General features: G+C 39.1%; 1 protein-coding gene across 3 annotated transcripts in view; it reads left to right on the forward strand.

Moving 5' to 3' along the window:
- Positions 1-25,176, forward strand: part of GRIA3 (glutamate ionotropic receptor AMPA type subunit 3) — a 354,742-nt gene extending 329,566 nt beyond the window's left edge. For 2 of the 3 annotated variants that reach the window (XM_053579897.1, XM_053579896.1), the window contains 4 exons: positions 614-861; positions 16,382-16,496; positions 19,083-19,330; positions 22,965-25,176. In XM_053579897.1, coding sequence (XP_053435872.1) covers positions 614-861; positions 16,382-16,496; positions 19,083-19,328 — 609 coding nt within the window. In that variant the 3' untranslated portion in view covers positions 19,329-19,330; positions 22,965-25,176. Of the gene's footprint in view, positions 1-613; positions 862-1,420; positions 1,536-16,381; positions 16,497-19,082; positions 19,331-22,964 lie in introns of all 3 variants that reach the window. The other variant, XM_053579898.1, reaches the window with a different exon arrangement.
- The last annotated feature ends 219 nt before the right edge of the window (positions 25,177-25,395 follow it).

Below are 25,395 nucleotides of genomic sequence, written 5' to 3' on the forward strand. Positions count from 1 at the left end.
CAGGGTGCTAAGATTATAGGTGTGAGCTACCAAGCCAGGTTTATTGTAGGGAGATTTCTTTAAGAGGAAGATTCAACTAAAAATGTGTTTTTCAAATTGCAACCAATTAGTGGCACCATGAAATCTATCAATATGTAGTGGGTGCTGAGCAACATTTTTTAAGTGAATAAGAATAGAAGATATTAGAGCACATCACATGTAGCAAGGGTGAGGGTGGTTTTGAGAAACCTATTTCAAAAACATGTTTACACATGTATGAATGTGTCTACTACATTGCACTGTAACATGTTTTTCTTATGGTGGATTGTAATCAAAAAGGTTTGAAAACTACCACACTAGGCGGCACCTGTGGCTCAGTCGGTGGGGCGCCGGCCCCATATGCCGAGGGCGGCGGGTTCAAACCCGGCCCCGGCCGAACTGCAACAACAACAAAAAAAACAGCTGGGTGTTGTGGTGGGCGCCTGTAGTCCCAGCTACTTGAGAGGCTGAGGCAGGAGAATCACTTAAGCCCAGGAAAAAATAAATAAATAAATAAATAAATAAACTACCACACTAAGGCCTCTTCCAGACTGAATATCTGGCAGCTCTAAGAACTCTATTCTTTTTGGTGCAGAGATCCAAAATTGCTGTGTACGAGAAAATGTGGTCTTACATGAAATCAGCAGAGCCATCTGTGTTTACCAAAACAACAGCAGACGGAGTGGCCCGAGTACGAAAGTCCAAGGGAAAGTTCGCCTTCCTGCTGGAGTCAACCATGAATGAGTACATTGAGCAGAGAAAACCCTGTGATACGATGAAAGTTGGTGGAAATCTGGATTCCAAAGGCTATGGTGTGGCAACCCCTAAAGGCTCAGCATTAAGGTGGGTGGAATAATATAACAATATCCGTGTTGTTATAGTATTCCACCTACCCTGATGCATTTTGTTGTCATTTTCTTTCTTGTGGATTTTGAGGTAACTTAAAAGTTTAAAATCTACAATATTCCATGGAGTTAAATAAGACGGTAAATTATGGTTTCATCTATTTAATGCATCCATTTTTTTAATGTTCTCTCTCTGTGTTGTCCTCTCTGACTGTTTGTTGCTGTTTTAATTTTACAGTTCAACGGCTTTTTCAATTTAAATGGTAAAAGCCAAGTTATGGTGCCATATGTGACGAATGTTAATTGCATGGATGTGGTGTTCTTGTTACTTTTTTTCTCAAAGACAATTTCCCCGTCCCGCACACTTCAGTTTTGAGCAAATGTTATCCTCCATGCCACCTTCCAATATTTAACCCTGTATTTGCTGTACAGACATTTTTATAGCTCCACGTTCTGTGAAATTTAGCCAATTTGTCCTCTTGTGCTCCTTTTTTATACGTTAACGATTTCCTAAGCATTTGTGCATTTTCTTACAAGTTATGTTTTATCGTTTCAAGAAATGCTGTTAACCTGGCAGTATTAAAACTGAATGAGCAAGGCCTCTTGGACAAATTGAAAAACAAATGGTGGTACGACAAAGGAGAGTGCGGCAGCGGGGGCGGTGACTCCAAGGTCAGCCTCAATGTCACCACAACCGGGTACCCTTAGTGACGAGTAATCGGCAAGACTGTTATCTTATTATTGAGGAGAGAGCACCAGACTCACACATAAAGTGGAATGACCAGGTTATTCCCCTGCCTGGCAGCTTTGAGAACGAGAAAGACTTTAGCACACTGCCCACATTTTTGATCTAACTCGGGTCCCTTCTTAAACTCCCAGACAGAGGCTCCCCATCCACACCCCTTCCCCTCCCTCACATGCCAGACTGGTTGCCTTATGAAGGCCATGAAGTGGGTTTAAATGCCCTAGGCTTTCAAGAGCCCAAGGCTTTCCTGTGAGACTGTCCCCGCCTGCCTCAGTTGAGTTGTGTAAGAAATCAGATCCATCTACTGAAAAATCAGGATAAAGATTTTTTTTTTTTCCTAGGATGTGATGGTTGCTCACAGAGGTTGGTTGGTTGAGTCAGGATGGCTTCTTCAATTATGTGTATGAGTGATGAGATGTTGGTCTCTGTATGGGATAGCCCATTTAAGCAGGCCCTACTCAACTTGAAAGCCAAAGAAGAAGCTCGGTTTCAAGTTAAATGGGGTCTTTCTTCAATAGTCCATCCCATATAGACTTTGCAAAGACATTTTGTGTATTTAAGCAGGTGCGTCGCCTAACTGTGATACTGTGTGTGTATAAATCCCTGATTTGGCTTCTCTTTAGCCGTGTTCTTGGTTCAGGTAGGTCTAATTGTTATCCAGGCTGTCATCATGAGAAAATGCACATTACTTGGCTTTCCTTTGGCTCCTCACACTCTTCAAGGCTAGAATGAATGAATAGCCATCATCCAAGCAACAAGAAATAGGGACAAGCTCAGAAGACATAATACCAAGTCATGGAAAAAAGACATGTTGGGTAAGTACAGGACAGACCTGAAAACAGGATCCTCCATGGCCCAAGAGGCATGAGAATTATATCGAAGCATGTAAGATCAGCTCTTATACGACCAAGATCCTATGGGCATCTTAAAGTGAAGAACAGTGTTTCCCAACCACAGACCAACAGACAGGCAAGCCAAAACTTTTCTCCTTCAGAGACAATGGTTGCACTTCTGCTCCTCTCTTTCCCTCTCCATCCCCCAGGACCCTTATGGAAAAGTTCGTTTGCCAGTCTGCAGTATAATATGGGTTTGGAAACACTGATCCAGAGCACTTTCAAAGAAATAAATTTAAAACCAACTTTCTTCAGCATATAACCTTACCAGGCATTTGGCATGGCCTTTCATTGTAAAACCTTGATTAACCAGAACTCACCTAACCAGTACCCCAACTAACTGAATTGACCCCCAAGTGCTTCATATTGATGAGAAAGCAGCAATAGTACCCAAAAAAAGAAGACCGCAAGGAACTGATTTTTTTTTAAATCACCAAGAGATGACCTGTGGTTAGATCACATTCAGCTCTTTCTCCTATATCTTCTCTCCATCTGGATTGACCCTCAGACCTTAGAGGCTGCTTCCCTAAGGCAAGAAAGTGGATACAAGCATTTTAAGAAAAAAATATTATTAGCCAAGCATGAAACAAAATGACTATTCTTATTGAAAATTCCATTCATTCCTTATGGATTCCAATTAATCAAGGTTTTACTATATGTCAAAAAGCAGTAACTTTCTTTCCTACCAATGTGAACTGATGACATTGACAATTTAGCCAAGCTTTTGGCTCATTTGATTTTTACAATGGCTAACCTGATGCCCAAAGTATTTAGCACCTTCTTTCTGGTCTTTTTCTCATGCTATTAGCACGGAGAATCTAATTGTATCATTGAAGTGAGTTGCAGGATGAAAATTGAGCTGGATTGGATGCATTGCTCTCACAAATTCATCATTCACACTCAACATGGTTAAAAAAGGAGCCATGGACTATAGCAAGATGACTCTAAAACATCCACATGATGCCAAGTGTCCAGAAGTTTTCAAATAACCAGACGTTTGATGTTACATAAACAAACAAAAAAAAAATCTGCATGTATTTGGCTGAATTTTTACTTTTCACCCAGATATGTTGGGATATGAAGACCCCCCCAAACTTTAGACCAGCTATTTGTGATTTACAACCAGCAATCAAGCTTTTTTTATCCCTCAGCTGGTACCGCTGCAAAGTTTTTATCAAGTAACTTTATTGCCACCTCACAATTTCCAGATTATCTGAATTTTGATATGCAAATAGAAAACTATGTTAGTAGATTCTAAATGTTTCCAACTTCTCTGACCATAGTGCTACCTACAGGCATCTATCAAATTATTTTATTTGTTCATTCCTCCAGCCAATCTTATGAAATAAGTCAACCCCTTTCTCAACTGTGGATAATAGTATGATCAATGCTGCATATCCAACGATTGCTTATCCATTTCTGGATTACCAAGGAGCTTGCCTTTATCTTCTTCCTTCTTGCTACCTGCTGTTTTCTGAGAGTGGGCAAGAGAAGGGGCAAGAGATGAACTTGAATCTATTTCACCATTACTTAGTGGTGATGCTAAAAACAAATAAATGGAGGAGACAGAAATGGGAGTGAAACCTCATTAATTTGGAGCCCTCTAATTAATAATTTGTGATGAACTAGATAGGGACCAGCTTACAAGTTTATATTATCAGGGATGAGAACAAGAGAGGTTTGTTAAGCAAATGAAGAATTTAGACTGTCAGTTGATTTTTTTCTTAAGAGAACAAATCCTTTTTCAAATGTTGGAAGCGCTTATTAGATATAATCAGATTCATTATAAATTTAATCTGCTAAAGTAGTTCTCACGAGGACTTCCACTAAAGCAATGTTTTATAGTCCGTTTGAATTATAAAATGGACTTAAAGTAATAAAACTGTCATTTTTCAAGCCTATTCTGTAATTCAGAACTTGCTTTACACATTCAGACAATCCTTCCCTTCTATTAGTCCAAATCAGTGAGGTTTTACTTCACCGAGTTGAGCAAAATGGCTTGAGAATTAGGCTTCTTCATTGTATCCTATCCTCAGTTCACTTGACAATTGACTGTGGAATATACCATCATTTCACAGAGAAAGTGAGATCCAGAGATGCTGGTGACTTTGAGAAGGTCACACAGCTAATGCTGTCACAAATCTCTGCTGACTTTCAGGGATACCTCTTGTGATAATATTGCAGATGGCAATTTATCACATCTACTCATCCAATGAGCAATGTGAATCTGATTGCATGTGATACATTTCCATAAGAATCAGGTTCATTCTCAACTACCTTGGTTACTAAGCAAATGGCATATATAAGTCATTCCAGCCCTCAGTACTGATTACTCAAAATGACAATAATCACAAAGTCTGACATTTATGAGTGCTTTTACTTTTTCAAAAACATTTCATACCTATTATCTCTGAAACCAGGAGAGGGAGAAGTACCTGTATTATTTATCTCTCTGTCTCTCTCCTGCAACCTTTAAATAAAGATAAATGGGCAATTATATTAAACTGTTGACTTTCTCCCCCCTGGCATGAAGCATTACACATTCTGAGCCTATTCTAGAAAAGTTGTTAAACTACAGAAAGAACCAGCAACTTTTCAGGCTGTTGTAAAGGTGCCTGAGCTTAAACTCATGAAATAGATATTTTATTTATTTTGTTCTATTTTTTGAATACAAGGAATTGAGAACAAGGTTAATCACTGAGGCAGCCCTTGAACCAGTCCTATAGGCTGGAATCAAAATACTCATTGGCTTTACCAATTTCCCAAACCTGGACTAATAGGGCCTAGACAAAGCAGCCATGATCCTTTCCTGATGGACTGTAAATGCACAGACAAGGATCATGTAAATTCAAGCTGTGGTTTGGGAATTTTTAACCCTCACATCACCCTTCTGTGTCAGTGCTTTATTACGATAGGTGTGAAAATGTAATTAAGAACCAGTAGGTTGTTTCAGCAATAAACCCTGATCACCAGGGTTTTGTGACATAGCCAATGAAAGTCTGTCACTGTAAATCACAGCAGAATGGGGATTTCAGTTTTTGACCGGGGCCAGGTTTGAACCTGCCACCTCTGGTATATGGGGCCAGCACCCTACTCACTGAGCCACAGGCACCACCTCAGAATGGGGATTTATCTGCTGCATTTCCACAGCTACCTGTGGCCTCAAACTTTCACATTCTTTTGATCCTCTACCAAGGTAGGGAAACTGTGGCCTTCTGATTTCAAAATTGTTCTTTTTTAACCACCAAAAGGAGGCAAGAAGATCTTCATCTTTCTATTCTGTACCCCTTTTAATAAAAGAATCTGTTCTGTAAAATTTGGATTCAGTCAAAAGGCCACAGTCAGAGATCCAGAAGGCCACATGTGGCCCAAGTCCACAGGTTACACCCACCCTACTTCATTCCCTTAATCTTGGATAAAGCATGCCAGTTTGGCTTTCCCATCTAGCCTTACCATATCAGAGGGGATCAGGTTAGTGCAACAAGCTATTTATGACTGAGGTGATAAGTTATTACAAACCCTACCCTACCTTACCTTATCAGCATTCAGTTCTACCCAAGGATTTAAATAGATTCCCAGTGTCTATATTTTTTCAAGGTGAAAATCTACACATGCTGTGTGTTTTGGGGAACATGGGAACAGAAAGTTTAAAGGGGACCATTCTGAACCCCTTGACTGCAATGAGAATTGTACAATAGGAGGGTGTCTTAACTTGTAAGGCGTATGGGGAAATGAAGGAGGAGGATGGGCTATGAAGCTAAACTTCCACTATTTAAATAAATGGTAGCATGCTTGTTAAGACTTATTGGTAATCATAGAGAAATGTACTTTTACTATTTTCAGAAACATATGGAATAAAATAAACTGGCCAACATGATGCTGGGAAAAAACTTAAGTAATTTGTTTAAATAGATTCAAAAAAATGCCTGCAGTTGAAATTAGTTGTGTTTCCTTTCATGTGGTGCTTTTAAAGTACCTAAAAAGAGTTTGTTCTCTTATGAAATTCAAAAAGAGAGAGAGAGAGAAAGAAAGAAAGAAATTAATTCAGACATGTTCTTCCTCCCTATCTTAACAATTTTTTTTTTTAAATCACATTTGTTTGCTTAGAAAGTCTTCTATTCAGAGAAAGAAAAAAGTGATACTTTAAGACATCCCATTTCCAAATTCCCTGATTTTCATATTTGGTGGTGCATAGATGAATGAGGTTGTACTGTATTTCCCATATGTATAAATGAGATCTTCAGTTTTGTATGTACTTATTCTTCTTCCATGTATGTCTACAATTCTCCTCTCTTTTGCTACCATCTCTTAATCCCTTCTCTTCCACACCCAGAATTCTTTGACATTCTTGGGACTTGGGTAACGAATAAGAATCTACATCTACCTTTACTACAACAAAAAATGGACCTTTTCTTGGCAGGAGCCATCCCTAAAGGTAGACATTTTGGATACTCAAAGTTAAAATGGATCCCAATGGCTCTTTAATGACACTGTTATGTGTGTAGGCAAGAATCATTACAGATCGAAGGCACTTCCTGGGTCTTAGCAGAAGTTCCTGTGAATCTCCAAGACTCTGGTTTGAGATCAAGGATTAGGGTGAGTATATTACACTCTTCGTTGGTTTGCATGTTTCTGTGCTGGTACTGACTCCTGGAAGTATGAAGAACCTGACAGTTTTCTTTCCTGATAGTGACTAAATTTGCTCCTTGAACTTACTCAGGTCTTCCTCCCAAGAGCAAATCCTCACTTTCTCTCAAGCGTCTGCTTCAAGCAAGGGACCTGTTGCCTTAAGAACTGAACCAGTCCAGTGGCTGCCAAAACTATTGATTTTGCCAAATGGTATTAAAGAATAAATTCTACCACCAGAAAAAAATTGTAATTCAGAAAGAAAACATTTTTTAATTATTCCATTCTTAATGTTTAAAAAAATTGATTGTATAGCTCTAACATGGTTTCCATGATTGATTAAGATATGATTATTTGCCTTTGGTGTTATCCTGATAACATGAATGTGTTTCTTATTGACAAATAATGACCAAATGTCCAACACCAGACCAACAGAAAGAGCAGCAGGAATGAAAAGCTTGAAGGTAAGAATGCTATTATGCAATTGCCAAGAGGAAAGACATTGTTGCAGTGGCAGAGAGTGAATTGGCATGTGTCTATGCCCTTTCTGCCCCTGAAGACCAAATTATTTGGTTTCCTTTCATTTGGAAAGAAGGTTATATAATCACAATCTCTGAAAGGTAGGACAGCCATGAAAAAGAAACATGAAAGATTTTATTCAATTGAAATATATTTGGTTAGGGTGGGAATTGGGGTTGGTGGAGCAGGGTGGGGGCAAATTTTTTTTTATGGAGAACTATTGAAATCCATTCTCTTTTGACTTTCTAGAGAGCGGTATAGCATTTGGCCCTCGGCACATGAGGCTGATTCCCATTGGTCAAAAGTAGCAAAAGTGTGGTCCAAATGCTGGATTCACCTTTTGGATTAATTTCATCTGGCATTGAAGCAAATGTTTCTCAAAATATAGACCTAAGACAATAGCATACTATATTTATATACATGCACACATGTACATAAAGAATGCTAGTGTATCCTGTCTTGCATCACTACTGGAAGAGCAGATGTGATGTGTGCTAGAAGAGGGTGCTAGAAGAAGGTGGTGTGTGCCCTGGCATGGCAACCAGATCAGATTTCAGATCTGATATATAGGCCCCATTTGTTGCAATGTATATTTGAATGTAAGCTAAGATCGATTATTTTCCTATGAGCCATAATCAAGGGATGGCTATTAGAGAAAGAAGAGGATGCTGGCACCCATCAGATTGAACTCTCAGTGACTAGAGCCAGAGAAATGGGCTAGATGTCTTCAAAAACACTCATGTGAGTTTCTGGTATAGATCTGTTTCTTCTCAGTGTGTGCCTCTCTTGGTGCCACTGGAGTGAATTAAAGAAAACATATTTACACATAATAAAACCCAATCAAATTTGATAGCTTGTTGTTTTAATGGATATTAAAACAGAGCTTTCAAGTGAATAATGCTAATTATGTACTTGAGAAAGGGTCTGTGGCCACATTTTAACTAAAACTGGCTTCTCCAGAAGTTTATCACCTTCCCTGAGCCTGTTTTCTCTATCAGGGACAAATTGGGTAAGAAGTCTTCTCAGATAAATTGGATTATGGGAAATAATCCACAACCAATAATGGTTTTGGATTTCTGTTCTAGCGGCGGGGGAGCGTGGAGTGAGTTGAGTGGAGGTCCAGTTTGGCAGAAAGCCACCAGTAAAATTCACAACCCGTGGAATCAAAGGGTCTATTGCTTTTAATTTGAGAGGTTATCATGTGGAAATGCCACTGGCTTTAACCATATATTAAGAGTTCCCTCTGGGTCTGCTGCCTTACTTTAGCACAGATGCTCATCGATAGGTTTCAATCACTAGCATTGTTAGGCCCTTAGTAAAATGACTCACAGCTTTCAACTCCTAATGTTATATGTATGCATTATTGAATCTGCTCTTTGCACTTATATTAAATTATGATCCCATTAGCAAGGAGTTAAATAAGTTTGAGCTTCATTTGTGAACTACATGGATATAAATAACCTCTCAGAGGCGGCTCCTAGAAGCTAAGCACTGCATAACTCTGCAAATCATTGTAGCTTCCCCTGTGGAATGAGGATCATCTGGGTGGCCAGAATCCAATAATGTCAGCAATCATCTGTGCACATCTTCCCAGGTTGTGGACAAAGTGCAGGCCAATGTTATGGTAGAAGGGTTGAAATAACCTAAACCCTCCTTCTCCTGGAATCCTATATCCAGGAACCCCCGTGAAAAGAAGAGGATAGGGGTTTTGTTAAAGGGGTCCAGATACTAGTGTACTTGAGAGCATATTTGGAACCACCATGGCCTTGCACAGCTGCTATATGGAGAGGCAAATCCATTTGTACACATACCTCAAGTTAATGTACAGAAAAGAATGTAAAAGGCCATATAGGAAATCCTTGCATCCAGAAGATTCTTCTCTTGCTTGATCATTTAATTGGCTTCAACTTAATAAAATAAGACCAACCTGGGCAGAGATGTCTGCGACTACATGCCTGTACATGTATGTCCTGAATGATGCTAGGACTTCTCCAGAAAAAACTAGGGAAGCAAGTGACAGGGAAAGGTGCTTTGTCACCGTGAAAATATGAAATATCTTCAGTAAAATAGCCAGCAAAAGGGAGGATGGCTCTTCTCCCTCCATTGGGCCAAAGATATTTCTAAAGTTGTTCCTCCAAAAATTACTAGGTACCAAGAAGAACACGTTAGTAACTTGGAGTGAAGATTTGGGTAAGGCATAAGGTGAGGGAGAGACTTGCAGCTTAGGTTGGAATAAGTTTCCACTTTGATCATTCAGATACTGTGTTGTCAGAGCAGGTTTCTAATTAACTATGCAAATGCACCATCCTTGCTCATATATTTCTTTTAGTTATCTGTGATTTCCTTGTCTATCTCTGTAACCTACATATATACACATATATCTATCCCTCCTAAGGGCACCATTGAAGATCTTCTGGAATCATTAATTAAACAGACATTTGCTCTTTAGGTGTCCCTGCTCCAAAAGGAGATGTAAAGCCATTCAGAGCAGCGTACACCATCACACCACAGCCTCTCAGGTGGCTAAATCATACTACACCCTGGATGCCAAGGTCTTTCAGGGCCCAGAGTCATATCCACAAATTCCTCTCTCTACCCTTCCAAGATCACCAACTTACTTGGAAGAATCAACTTGGTAATTAACCCACAAGCCCCCATTTTTCTTCTTTTCCCAGTGGGGAAGTTCAGTACCCTCACATCACTCTCTCAGCATTTCTTTGTTCATAATAAGGTATCTAACGTGACTTCAAGCTACTTTACTATTTTAAGTATTTCCCGAAATTAAAAGTTTAAAATAAATTGAGTGATTCTTTTGAAATATATCAAAAGTTTAATTTATTTTAATTTTAAAAGAAAATCATGTCTACTTTCACAGAAAAAAAAAAAAAACAGGAATAGTCTTATTCTAAAGCTACCTCCATACGTAAGGTTTGCCATCACAAAGACAACATTGGTTCTTTGAAATATCTGGTTGGTGCATCCCACAAACTGAGCCTGGAATCTAGACAACCACCATCTGTGGGGCGGATGCCTTGGATTGTGAGCACAGTCCTTTGTAGCTGAGTTATTGCCAGATATGGATGGCAGAGATAAGCATAAATTTGTATCCGCCAATAATGTTTTCTTCAAAAATGGAACTTACTATCAAAATATTATGAGCCACATTACTAACCCCTGTATGAAAAACAAATAGATGCCACTCCATGACTGTTCCCCACACTCAGGAAATCATCCTTATAACACATGTCAGTATTACCTTCACATGATTTTAAATGCCTATCTAATTCACATTTACTCTTACCCTGGCCACCTGCTCAACAATCTGTTTGCATTTTTATACCTCATGTGCCATAAAACATTGTCTTTTTAGGGGAACTTCACCCAACATTTTGTTAACAAAATGGAACAACAAGTTGTTTGTAAATAATTACTCTTTGCTTCATTTCCCATTTCTCAGGACTTGTATTTTAACAAGGCACATCACTCAAACTTGAAAATACAAAATTCTCACAGTGCAATTTCAGGTACCAGTGAGAAAAATCTTTTTGGAGAGAGGGACATTTCCAGCCCCCCTGAAATTACATTAAAAAGCTCTCCTTTCTCCCCACATTTGCTGACCTATATCTTTGTCTTAGGAGGGCTCTACTCAGCAAAACATTCATAGCAAGCCCTTCAGAGGGGAGAATGCTTGACTAATTTCTATGATAAGAATCTGACCTACTTTGTGTAATTCTTTCTGTTCACTATTGAGGTGAGTACAATAAATATTTCTGACTTATAATTCTCTTAAGTACCAGTTAAGGGCTTGCAGTAATTGCTCTGAAACATTACTCTGGAGACATTGCTGCACCACAGAAAAAGGCCTCAGCTGCAAAATATGCCTTTACTAGGTTGATAGTTATTGGAATATGACGGTCCCTAAAGGAAAGAAAAAATTCATTATGAACATCTAAGCCTGAAGAACAAAAAATAAGGAGGGCTGCTACCCTTTTGTCTGTTCCATCGAAGAATGCACAGTGCAGAGTTCAATGTATATTAATTTGCCTTCTGGGCTGCCCCATAATTTGCTGTCCAGGCTCGAGCAGATTGCTTAACCTACCTGTGCCTTGGTTTCTTTAATTATAAAGTAGAGGCCATAATCTACCTCCTTGGTAGATTTTTTTTTTTACCTCGGTAGGTAAAACTTGACCAATAATAATTATTATAATAATAATTATGTGAAGATACTAGATTGAAAACCAAAACACAAAAAAAGCCTTATATGGCTGGGCACCTGTAGCTCAGTGTTTAGGGCACTGGCCACATGCTTCAGGGCTGGTGGGTTCGAACCTGGCCCGAGCCTGCTAAACAAATAAAAGAGCCTTATAAATTTGACAAGCACATATTGAGAAAAGTATCCTAAATGAGAACATGAATACATAAGCCATGGTCCCTGCCCTGGAGAAGCACGCAGTCTGGTGGGACACACAGACATGGGCATAAATAATAAGATAAGGTAGAAGATGATGGAAGGAAGAGAAAATATTGGAGTGAGGAGCAAAGACATCTTCATCAAGGAAGTGACATTTCAAATGACCAAGTGCCTACCTAATTCCACTTCTTTCAACCTACTAATGTGTGTGTGTATGCACATGTGCGTGTGTGTATGTGTGTGTACTGGGAAGAGACCATGAATATCTTTGGTTACTTTGGATTGGGCTAGGCAATACATCCAATAAAGTACAGTAAGAAATAAAACTATGTGGATAAAAGCAGATTTTCTTTGCCATCTTGGAAATTTAGTCTAATCTGCAGCACCATAGAGTTGTAGGAGATTTGGCTTTTAAAATACTTTCTTTCCTTGGCAGCTATCCTAACCTTGTTAAGTGGTATTATCTGTGATTTCTGATTACAGCTTTTATGCTCCTTGGCTGTGCTGCTGCTTGAAATGTTTGTTTTTCCTCCCTCATTTTTATTTAGAAGTTCCCAAATGGATGTTGGTTCCCTGCCAGATTTCATAAACCCTGTGATTTGTTTCCAGTCCAATACTAAACTTCTAGGAGTATATTATTTGTCAGAGTTCTGTAAAGGCATAGAGTACCTCAGAGGAGGCCTGGATACCCTAAGGCAAAGTTCTTCAACCTTGGCACTATTGGCATTTGGTGTCAAATAACTCTTGGTTGTGGGGGCTGTCCTGTACATTGTAGGACATTTAGCAGCATCCTCAGTCTCTACCCACTGGATGCCGGGTAGAATCCCCTCGACCCGGGTGTGACAACAAAAAATGACTCCAGACATTGCCAAATGTCCTTGGAGAATAAAATGGTACCTGGCTGAAAATCATTGCTCTAAAGTAATCTCCACTGTGTGGAGGCCATCGAGTGGAAAGCAGCTACCAGCCAGTCTGTGAAAGCCACTAGATGGCCTAAGGTAGGGATGGGCGATTTGTCAGAAGTATGATGCTAAGTCATTGACAGACTGAGCCTGGATTTTGGTAAGAGTGCATGGTGGCAATCCAGAGTAGACCCCTGCCATAGGAATAGTCTTCCCACCTCCAAAATCAGTGCTTCTCAAACCTTTTGTCCCAGGCCCCTTAACACTGTCTTTATGTAAGTTACATCTATTCATATTTACCATATCAGAAATTTAAACTAAAGAATCTTTAAAGAATAAATTCTTTATTCACTTAAAAATAATAAACCAAATATATGTTACCATAAATAATCTACTTTTATGAGAAATAACTATACTTTTCTAAAACAAAAATGAATGAGGAGGTGCTATCCTTTATTTTTATAAATCTCTTCTTCAATGTCTGGCTTAATATAAGAAAATGGGATTCTCATTTCTGCTTCTTCATTTAATCTGTTGTGATTTCATACATCATGTAGCCTTCAGGAAACTCCACTGTACATCATGAGGGAATAATAGTGAGAAGGGCAAGTAGTGCCTTAGTATTATTATAAAATAAATTTTGACTTTGCCCGGCGGTGCCTGTGGCTCAGTCGGTAAGGCACCGGCCCCATATACCGAGGGTGGCGGGTTCAAACCCGGCCCCGGCTGAACTGCAACCAAAAAATAGCCGGGTGTTGTGGCGGGCGCCTGTAGTCCCAGCTACTTGGGAGGCTGAGGCAAGAGAATCGCTTAAGCCCAGGAGTTGGAGGTTGCTGTGAGCTGTGTGATGCCATGGCACTCTACCGAGGGCCATAAAGTGAGACTCTGTCTCTAAAAAAAAAAAAAAAAAAAAAAATTTTGACTTTGCATACCCTTTGACAAACGAGTTTCAGGGACTCCTCCCAGGGAGGTCTCTGGACCATACTTTGAGAGCCACTGCTCTAAATTAACATGCCATACTTTTATCAATATACCTCATTTAAAGGTTACAAGTTTCTTTTAAAACTAGGATCTCTAGGGAGACCTTAGTGTGAGTACTTTTAATCAGACTGTTCTGTTTCTAACATGTAGTGAGAAGCAGTAGTGAAGAAATTGAATAAAGTAATTTGAAGAACATAGTACCTTGAGGGAGGACAAGGCCTAGTAAGGGCTTAGCCAGACAGCACTGTGAGGGCACTGGGCCCTTTGCAGTAAGAAAAGAGAAATCACAGGAAGGAGAAGGAAGGTGTTTTGTACCTCCTCCTGTGGTCCTGATGAGCTAAGTCTCCCATATGCCATCGGAAAGCATCTCCCCCTATACCCTGAGCTAACTGCCACATTGCTGAGACTGGTGTCAGTGCTTGGCTTAATGCCAAGTGGTGTAATATGACAACAAATAATAGGGGGAAAGAAGAGAGAAGAGGTTCATGTGGCAGAGAATAGGGGAGAAGGCAGCTCCAATACTGACTTCAGGGCCATAGATGGCCTGCCTGTCCATTAAAAGTCTGAGACTTAACTTTCATTGCCAATGATATCTTAAAGAGGTCCAAAGTTTTATTTGAGTGTCTTTTGTTGCTTTGCATTCCAAGCAACTCTGGTCAGCATTTTAGAAGCTTAGGGTTCTGAGCATTGATTAAAGGAACTTGTTTAAAGTATTTCTTTAAAAAGGACCCAAATTTCCTAGTGAGATGCAGAATCCAAATATTCTGGCTGCCAGGCCCTGTACTAACCAAGAAGGTGTCACCTCCTTCACACTAAAGAGTTATAGTTTTTCAAATCTCAAGTACTCTGAAATTGCTTATTATTTTAAAATAATGATACAGTTCTCAGAATGTCTAAAGATGAGGTAGCCCCTCTGTTCTCAACAGCAAATGAAGGAATAAAGGAAATAGGCTTTGGGACTTGGGCGTTACAGAGGCTAGATCTTTGTGACTATAGGAAATCTTGTCAATGATTGAATATGTTAGTGGATCCAACTTATCCAAGATAAGCTAAGAAATGTTATGGCATGTTCATGGTTACATAAAGTTTTCTGCCTTGCTCCTTTTAAATTAGTGACATTCAGCCCAACATGCACTGGCATTGGCAATATTTGTCCCATGAATCTCATCACACCTTGTAATAAAATTACTACCTTGTAATAAAATTATGCTACCCTGTCTATATTATGCATTTTTATCAATAGTTATTAGAGATTCTTCTCTTAAAATCCAATAGCTCTAGAAAGAAGACAGGGTAAAAGTCATTATTATTCCCATTTTATAAGTGAAGAAATCTCTGAGAGAGGAAATCTTTATTCAAGGACCAGTAGGGTCCTTGATGCCATTGGAAAGCATCTCCAAATCCAGTGGATATGCTTTACACATTTGCTCAGTGGCTGCAAATACAGTCCATATATACTTTAAGCACTGAAGGACTAAGGAGCAGTGACCTGGCCTCCTGAGGATAATTAGCCTCTCAATTGAGGAAGTCTTATTTTCCTAGAACTTGTCTAAACTCTTCCTCTGCAGTATGTTACCCAACCATGGCAGAGTCAGTTTGCTAGTTTAGGTCATGCCATATTAATAATCCATTTCGAAATGATCTGGTCCACCCTCTGGTCATCTGAGCTGACCACAGACATATGATGACATCAGAGAGACAGCCAGTCAGTAACTCAAAAATAGTTCATAAACCAGTTTTTCCATTGTTGAAAATATTCCTCTTACTCAAAACTCAGAGGTCCACATTATACCTTTAATACTAAGACCAAGGCATGCATAAGAATTTAGAACATGTTTGTGGAGTGAGGACATGTATGTAGTATAGTTCTTTCTGAGTTCATTTTCATCTGGGCAACAAATTTGTGCAATAACAGACAATTAGAAGGCATGTTGTTTTCATAGAATCTATTTTCAGTTCTGTTGGGATTTATTCATTTGTTTCAGTCCACAATATGGAAATGTTTCTCTTTCTGGCCTCGTCCCCTTCCCAACTCCCCCATAAAACTTGCTTTCTGTCTGGAAGTACAACAAGACACCCGGTTAGATCAAACCTAACACATCTCCGTCACAATGCTACTGCAAGCTGCCGCTGACGATTGTCACTTGAGGGGAGACCCTCCTCACCACACACAGCCTATCTGAGGAGTGCCTTCTTTCTATCCTCATTATTTAACAGTGTGTGCCGATTACTCAAAGCGATATGGGCAGGCCCTGGTAAATATAGCGTTGCTGTAGTGTTAACTTTTTATAAGGTAATGCTCAGGTTGCCTGCAGTGTCTAAAATTACTCTGTGGCCAGGGCCCCCTGCTTTATCGCTTTCTATAGTTTTAAAATAGTTTGAAGCTTGAATAACATAAAATAACATAATATAATGTTATTTATGTTATTTCCCACGTGAAGAACGCCTGTAAACCTTGCAGTATTGAAACTCAGTGAACAAGGCATCTTAGACAAGCTGAAAAACAAATGGTGGTACGATAAGGGGGAGTGTGGAGCCAAGGACTCCGGGAGTAAGGTCAGTCGCTGAAGGTCTTTTCATACTGATTAGCAATCACATTTTGACCCACTGTTTATTTTCTACCCTAAAACGGCTTTCCTTCCCAACACACACTCCCTAACACAGTGGGACCCCTTTATAACAGTAGCACTGAAGAAATAAGGCCAATACAAGCCTCAGAGGCCAACCACACTACATTGCTTGTTGACTCCATAAAGCTATTGTTATGATTAGGAAACTCAATCTGGCCCATTGCCTATCCAGAGTGATAAAATCATCAGCTGTGTTATAAGGGGGTTTTACTGTATTTTACATTTCAAAAGTTCAAAGAGAAAATACAACAACAACATCAACCAAAAAACAATGATCCAGTTGTGACAGTACTTTTTCTTAACCTCTTACAGTGTCAGAGACTTTGTAATTATCAATACCTTTGGTTATTAATATATTATGTCGATCTCATCTGCAAACAAACAAATAACAAAACTGGTCTCTGTAAGCAGAATGATTTAGCCTCCTGCCAGCTGCTGTTGTTTTGAGTTCAACCTCTATTTGGATCTCAAATCTCATTAAGTCTGTCACATTTCTCTCTTCCAAAGGTGTAGTTTGAATCTATATATGTAATACTTTTAAAATTTAGTCGCATGCTCCTTAAGGGTACACATTGTCAGGATAACATCACATTGATAAGCATGAAACACTCTTCCCCGCCTCCTTCCTGCCCCTCTTTGCTCCCCTAAGGAAGTTCTTTTTAGTTTCAATTTTTGCCTTCCTTTTTTTGAACTAATATTGTGGTATCAGTTAATTCATTTCATGAAATGCCACTCATTTTCCCTATGCAACAAACCATTTTGCTACTGGTTTTATAGAACCCACACCAGGAAATTATTTAATGCTTATAAAACCTAAAAACATGAAAGTTGAAACTGTTTTTATAGCTAATTTTATATGGCTTATGTCCAAGGACCTCTTCCCCCATCGAATATCATATACATATAAAAATATAATGGCAGAGGAAGAGTTACCAGAAATATGTCCATTTCCTAATGGACTATGGAACATCCTTGCAGATCAGATACCTTCACCAGCCTCCTTAAGGAGATGAATTCATGTTTTATAAGTGACCATTTGTACTGCTCATCTATCTAATGGTCATTCATCCTAGAAAAATGACTATTTGCAAGGTTGTAGTGGACATGAGGCACTCCCACACCCCCTTCCTGAATGCAAATCAATTTCAATTGGCCTTTCTATTAAGATAAACAAGAACAGAACTGGTCATGTTCTCAGAAGGACATGGTCACATTGTCTTACATTTAATTCTATAAATGATACCAAGATCAGGTGAACCAGAGTGTTGAGTATCGGCAATGGCTATCATCTGCTCACTGTGTTATCACTTAAATAGATGCTCAAAATTCACTGGTTTGACAGTTTGTGTATTCCATTCAATTACATTCAGCAGCAAAATGGTTGCATTCCCTCTAAAAAGACTACAAAATGCTATTTTTTTTTTCAAAGAAAGACTCCTGGCCCTTGGTGTGTCCTACCTCAAGGTAGGGCTCAAGACACCAACTTTTTTTCTTTCCATTATTCAGCAGTTCAGCTTTAGCTTTTTCATACAGGCAGATAGCTTAGTCAGATTTGCAGCTTGACCTGAAAGTCACTGACCGGCTTCCTCAATTTTCCCCCATGTTAAGCAGAAAGCAGATAAGTGTAGTATTTTTTATTTTTTTTATTCTCTCTATTCCCTGGAGTAAAAGCTAAAAGTCAGCTGAATTTATTTGAAAAACCATCAGCCTCCTGGAAAAGCTTTCTGATTTGTGTGGAGCCTATCCAGTATCCAATGGGTTCTCCTGACAGTTTCCCTAAAACTCTCAGGAAGAAGGAATAGAGCCAGTTCTTTGTGCTGCACCTACCCTTGTTCCAGCAACACAAAGACTTGCTGCCCTGATTTTAACTAGGATGAGGACTTAGCAACCAGTCCCCAAAGAGAGCCATTTCTCAGTCACTGGGGGAAGGAAGAGAGTTAACCCTTTTAAACAAACCCTTGTGAAGTAACTCCCCAGATAAGAATATCAGGAGCTTCTAATATTCTCCCCTAGTATCTTGAAGACTAGCTGACAAAGTTTGCAACAGGGAGAACAAGGGAGAAAGGGGTGTTGCGGGGCAGAGAGGGGAAAGAGTGCTTCAAGTTTCCAAATGAAAAGAGTGGTACATTTATAGAGATGTCACAACTCAACTCTGGCAAATGGTGTTTATCAAGGCTGGCAGAGGAATAAATTGTGCTTATGTTTACTCTTTTGCTCCCATGTTCAAGTGCTGTATTATTTACTTGTCAAACACCATTTTCAGGTACTAAAAGATGTAAGGAGTCCAACTACAAGGACTTTTACATAAAGAGCAAAACTGTCAACAGAAGTACAATCTACCATCTTGCTGGTCATTGCAAAACATTAGCCAGTTGCCAGAACTGAGTCAACACTTACATCAATGTTTAGTTATTTTACAATTTAGAACTACCCTGTTATATTGTAATGTATTACAATGTCCCATAACCTTTGTTTTCCCCCAAGAACTAATCATGTTGTTCATTTCTCTTAGGACAAGACCAGTGCTCTGAGCCTGAGCAATGTGGCAGGCGTTTTCTATATACTTGTCGGAGGTCTGGGGCTGGCCATGATGGTGGCTTTGATAGAATTCTGTTACAAATCCCGGGCAGAGTCCAAACGCATGAAACTCACAAAGAACACCCAAAACTTTAAGCCTGCTCCTGCCACCAACACTCAGAATTACGCTACATACAGAGAAGGCTACAACGTGTATGGAACAGAGAGTGTTAAGATCTAGGGGTACGATTAAGGTCTAGTAAACTAACCAGCTTTGTGTTACTGTATGTTAATCTCTTTCTTCTTTTTTTCTTTTTGTGTTTTTTAGTTTGGTTTATCGTTTCAGACACTGTCTCTTTGCAATCATTCGATTCTTTGAAGACAATGGTTGTGCTTTCTTGTCAGGCAGTGGTGTTTTTCTAATGCCATAGTCCTAATTAAACTGTGGTCTTTGACCTAAAAGGAAAATAAAATTCTCTAGAGTGATGCAAGCCACATATGTGAACCACATGTGTGATTTTAAATGCTATAGGAGGGCTGGGCACGATGACATATACCTATAGTCCCAGCTATCAGGGAGGCTGAAGCAGGAGGATTGCTTGGACCAAGGAGTTCAAATCCAGTCTGGGCAATATCGTGAGACCCTGTCTCTTAAATAAATAAATAAAAATGTCCTAGTGGTCACATGTATGCTTTAACTTTTAAAAGTAAAACAAGTAAAATTAATTTTAATTTTAGTGGTATATTTTACTTAGCTAAATATATCTAAAATTGTATCATTTCCACAAATTATCAACATCAAAACAAATCAGATACTTTACGTTCTTTTCTTCATACTAATCTTGGAAATATGGGGTATATTTTATACTTATGGTACATCTTGGACTTGTTCTAGTTATATATCAAATGTTCAATGGTCATGTGTGGCTGGTAGCTGCCATGTTGGACAGTGCAGCTCTAGAGAAAGCAACTGCTCTGAAACTGATGTTAAAGTTAGGAAAAGAAGTGAGGCACTGCCACCTTGAGTGGTGCAATGTTTCCATAAGGGAGCAGTGGTTCTTAAGTAAGCAGAGTTTATACCTGAGACAATTTTCTTAATCTTTGAGTTCCTTTGTTGTCTCTTTTTTGGAACTGATACTCAGGTAAGTCTCTCAAAGAACAATCTAGGCTCCCTGCTGCTGGCCAAACCCAATTCATAGTTAAATGAACCTGACTGATGCCACCTTGTCTCTGGCAGCTACAGCCAAGCCCCACCGATACCCATGTGTTCAAAGGCAAGCTTGTATTAGGATGATATTTCCGTTCTGGAAGTGATTAAAATAATATGGTCTTGTTACCTTAAAGTACATCTGTCATCAATAACATGTCTTTCTGGAGTGGAACAGAAAAATTAGCAACTTCATACCCTTTTGGGTGGGCAATTTTGACCTCATGAGTAAAGGTCAATGTGCTGGAATTTCTAAAAATGCATTTGTGTTTTGACCTTCTTATATTTCACATTGTGAATCTAAATCCAGCTGATTTGGAAATGTTTCATCCAAGTAAATCATGTATAAATCACCATGGAAAAAAATCATCTTGTTTAATGAAGTTGCTGATTGTTCTTTTTTCCTGCCTTTCACCACAGCATATTCAACATACTGAATTAACCTGCTGACAGAATGTTCCCATTACATTGGTGGATGTATAGTACATGAATTCATATGTAATCAGCATTGTTTGCATGCAAGCATTTAATGACCCAGTGTGTTTAAGATGCTTTGCTCTTGAGTAGGTGATATAGGCCCCTTACAATTTAGGGTATACTATTTGGAATGAGCTCTTCTCCCATTCATCTTTTATTTCCCAAGAAGATTTCCTGGTGACTTGTAATTCGTTACGTAATTATAAGGCTTCTAGTTCTCTGAGTTGTCCTAAATCTGTCTGGGTCTACTCAGGGCCACAGAGATCGAAAGTTACCCTGTACCCTCATATTAATTTGACATTTAAATAAAGTTACCCTGAGAGTTTAGTTTCATTGCTAATTATCAGAGACTGCCTTGAGGTTTTATAGTACGAGTAGTTTTTTAGGAAGAATGACTCAGGGTAAATCACCTGCAAAAATATACTTCTAGGAAATCTAGCTAGTAAAAGGGCATTTGAAATACAAGGTCGTCATCTCTTATTTTCTGTGGGTGGTGGAGTTGGGATTATTGAACTCATTGTGGGAACAGTTGCCTCAGCCCTGGATCATGTTTAACACCCACTAGGGAGCAGATGGCTTTGTGACTATCTGATGCCTCTCAGAGTTACTGACCAGCCACTGAAACATGGCCCCACCAAGTATGCCTTGGCAGGTGATTACCATCAAGCACTCCAGCTTCCCTGCACCCTAGGGTTGATTCTGCCAAACAATCTTAATTGTTCTAAGAAATTATTTCCAATTTCCTTATTGTTGATTGGAACTACTTCTGGCTTCTTTGGCTTCTTCAACAATATTTTTGAACTCTCTCATTTGCAAGACCTCAAAATACCTAAAGCTAGGAAAAAAGATTTCCATTTTTCCCCTAGGACTATTTGGTTTAGTCTTCCTATAAAATATTAACTTTGTTTATGTGGCCCATTCTTAATTTTCCTTCTGCAGCCTATGCATAGACATTTTGGCTGGAGAAGTTTTCCTGCTTAAAAGAGTTCATTTTATGTTAAGTGAAAAATGCATTCTGGATAACTGATATGGCCATGTTCTTTCTCCTAGAGGACTTTTACCTCAGGGATAATACTGCATTTATCTCCATTTATAAGCAGGAAACAGGCACTGAAAGCTTAGGTCACTTTCCCAAAGTCAGGGAGCAAGGTAGAGACATCCCATGGCCAATTGGGAGTGGGGAGGAGATTTTAATCTTTCTGCCATAGATATAAAACTTCTCCAAGCTTTTAACACAGACATGACTCAGGACAAGGGCTTCTAAGGAAGAAGTTTGCCCACTTCCATGTCAGTCTTAGTCTGCCCTCCTTGGATGCTTTTGGCCTTCAGGTGCATCTTTGACATTCTTCTTGCAGATACTTTTATTCCAGGCTGACTGGTAGATCATGATGATGTCATTCCTTTGGGATAATATTCAGTATTAACTCAGGAAAAGGAAGTATCCCATTAGTGTGGAAGGAAAGAATGAAAAGGGAGGTATGAGCTTAAAGAGTAGGGAAAAAGTGGCCTTCAATACTCAGAGTCAAGGGCAAATTCATCTCCTGTAGGAGTTAATGCCTTCGAAAGGAAAGCACCATCAGTCCCCTAATGTCAGGGCAAAGAATCCTTGAATGCCAGGCCCCTCCATGGCTGTCATTGCTCTGGCCTCTTTCTGGAATGCGCTCTCCTAAAAGTCTTTGTGCTGTTTTCAGACTTTAATAACTGAGGTTGTAGGTATTCAGAAAACAAATGGTCACCTTTCTGGCAATGAACAGCAAATTTTCTTCTCACAATCAAAGTGGATTTTAATTTAGTCCTTCGCATACTGAAGGACTTCCTATATTAATCAGAATATACTCTGCAGTGTAGTTCTCCCAAATTTATCTATATTTAAATGCCACTAAAACATTCTAGTATACCTACATCCTAAGTGGTTAAAGTTTTGAGTTAGACTTCATACAATGCCTGTACATTCCTTAATACAATACATATAGTAGAGAATGATCCTAACTTAACCTATTGCAAAGTATTTGTATCGATTAAACAATTTAACCAGACCTTCTGCCTAAAGCCAGTCACATGGGGTGCAGCCCCAGAGATATCAGTTTGAGAAAACAGCCACAGTTTTTCCCCCAAGATAGACTAAGCCATAATAAACTTCTCAATTCCCAATAGAAAGTCCTTTCAAATTTACATTTCCCCTTATCTTTGCAGATCCCTTCCCACTGAAGCCATGTGATGAGAGGAAATCACCGAAAACGAGGCTGCTTCAAGGATCCTGAGCCAGATTTCACTCTCCTTGGTGTCGGGCATGACACGATTATTGCTGATGGTGCAATGACCTTTCAATAGGAAAAACTGATTTTTTTTTCCTTCAGTGCCTTATGGAACACTCTGAGACTCACGACAATGCAAACCATCATTGAAATCTTTTTGCTTTGCTTGAAAAAAATAATTAAATAAAAACCAACAAAAAAAATGGACATGCAAGATTTCAGTATGCGAAAAAATCTTATTAAAAAAAGTCAGTTCAACAAAAGCCATCCTTTGATACCACTGCACAGTATACAAACACCATGTTCTTTAAGATAAACACAAACACACACACAAATTTAAAATTCCAACTCAGCAAAGAGGCCCATCTTAGCTAAAAGAATTAACTCCTCCTGATTAAAAAAAAAAGAAAAGAAATCTCTGTCTCCCAGTGTTTGGGAAGACAGACTGGCATTTCTTCTAGGATCTGCTGACCAGATGTTTTTGGTATTTCCTGTTGATGGTGATGTTCTGTGCACCCTATTTTCTTTCAATGTTGCTGAAATGTGTATATCTTTAGAATGTAAATGCAACACTTAAGTAAATTCAAACACTTTGGAAAAGGGACTAAATGGTGACTTCTCTGTGTTCGTAAAGTGATTTTGTGAAAATGCTTTGATAACTTCCCATTTCGCAAAGGGATTAACAGAGCTTTCAAAATTGACTTTTGTGTGTAGCAAGGGACCGGGCACTATCAGGATACCTCTCGGTGCTCTCCTAAAATGGATCCCGGGGCTCTCCAAGAAGCCTGGAATTTCAGCTCACAGATCTGTTTTTCTTGCTTCAGTGTGCATTTTAAGCCAACAGAGCTGAGTATCTAGCATTGAGGTGAGGGAAATGCTGCCTATACTCCCAGATGTGTTTAGAATATCTTTCTCAGAAACAACACTGTGTTTAGCTCGGCTTTCTCTGCTAAGTATGCCTTTCAAGTGGACTCGGGAGACAGGACCACGTTGCAAGGCGGGACAGCAGGTTCAGACCACAGTTCAACAGTCTGACTTTACTCTTGCTAGGTCTGTCTTACCAGCTGTTGCCTGCTACTGCCTGTGGCTCTCCATCAGACTGCATGTGTCCTTTTCTAGTTTGCGAAGACTAAAATGCATTCCCAAACCTACTGCTAATCCAAGGGCCTCAGCATCACTCCAGGTCCTTGCTTGGAGCAGTCTCTCTACTCACTATCTCAGAAGATCACTCCACTGCTCCATGGGCTATCAAGTAACTAATTGCATACCTGCCATTGGCATCATCAGAACAGTCAGAGGAAATAGTCTCCGTTCACTAATTACCTCCTATATAACGACATATGCTTTCCGTAGTTCAGTAGTTTGCTCTCATCAATAACGTGCATTGGGAAGTTTCCAGACTGCAAAACCTAGGAGCTCGCATTCATTTCCCAAGTGTGACCTTTAGATGCTTAGTTGACTCGCTGCATTTTTGCTCTTGTCTTCAGAAAAGAAAGGAAGAAGTCTCGTTCCAACGAAACATTTTCAGAAAAGTGTAATATAAACTTTCATTCCAAAAATTGTGTCATAAACAAATAACGCACCTGTCAAATTTTAAATGGTATTGAACAAAAAAGAAATCTGTTGTGTTTTTGTTTTGTTTTGTTTTCATGAGACTGTGATTTTCAATTTATGAATGCTATAATGTCCCAGCGCGGGAAGTTAATGCTGTGTGAACACGAAATTGTATAAAACAAACCAACCAACCTACACACAAATGTTTTCATAGGCACTGTATAAAGAGAAATGTATGTTTATTGACTCAAATCAGTTTTTCAGAGAGGAAACTTCACTGGGATAAAGAGGAGGATAAATTGGTTTGTTATTTAAAAAAAAAAACTTGCATGTTTAAAAAAACGTTGATTGCTTCAAATTTCTGCTACTAACTTCAAGCTATGGGAGTTTGGCGGTAGTCACTTGAGGATTTTTTTTTTCCAATTCTTTTCTTTTTGTTGTTAAAGTTGTACTTCAGTGAACAGAAAAATTGCCAAGCAAACTAATGGCTGCAAAAGCGTAAATTGCATGTGTGGGCATAAATTACAGAGCCTCATTGCCATGAGGTATTGTACAAAGTTTTAATACATTTTGTAAATAAAATTGTAAAGAAAGAACCTTGTGTCTGTACTTTGACTGTTTACAATTTTACTTGGACACAGATGCCAAGAAGTTATTTACTAATTGACTTCCTCCCAGAAGCTTTGCCAATGATGTAACAGTCCCCTTACTGGGGATTTTCACAAAAGATGACACCTCTCCCCATCCCAACTGCAACTGCAGTTAGACTCAGACCCCTCAGAATCATACCTCCGAGACCTTAGATTAGTTTAAGT

Source organism: Nycticebus coucang, chromosome X, assembly GCF_027406575.1.
Source record: "Nycticebus coucang isolate mNycCou1 chromosome X, mNycCou1.pri, whole genome shotgun sequence".
NCBI classification, from domain to species: domain Eukaryota; kingdom Metazoa; phylum Chordata; class Mammalia; order Primates; family Lorisidae; genus Nycticebus; species Nycticebus coucang.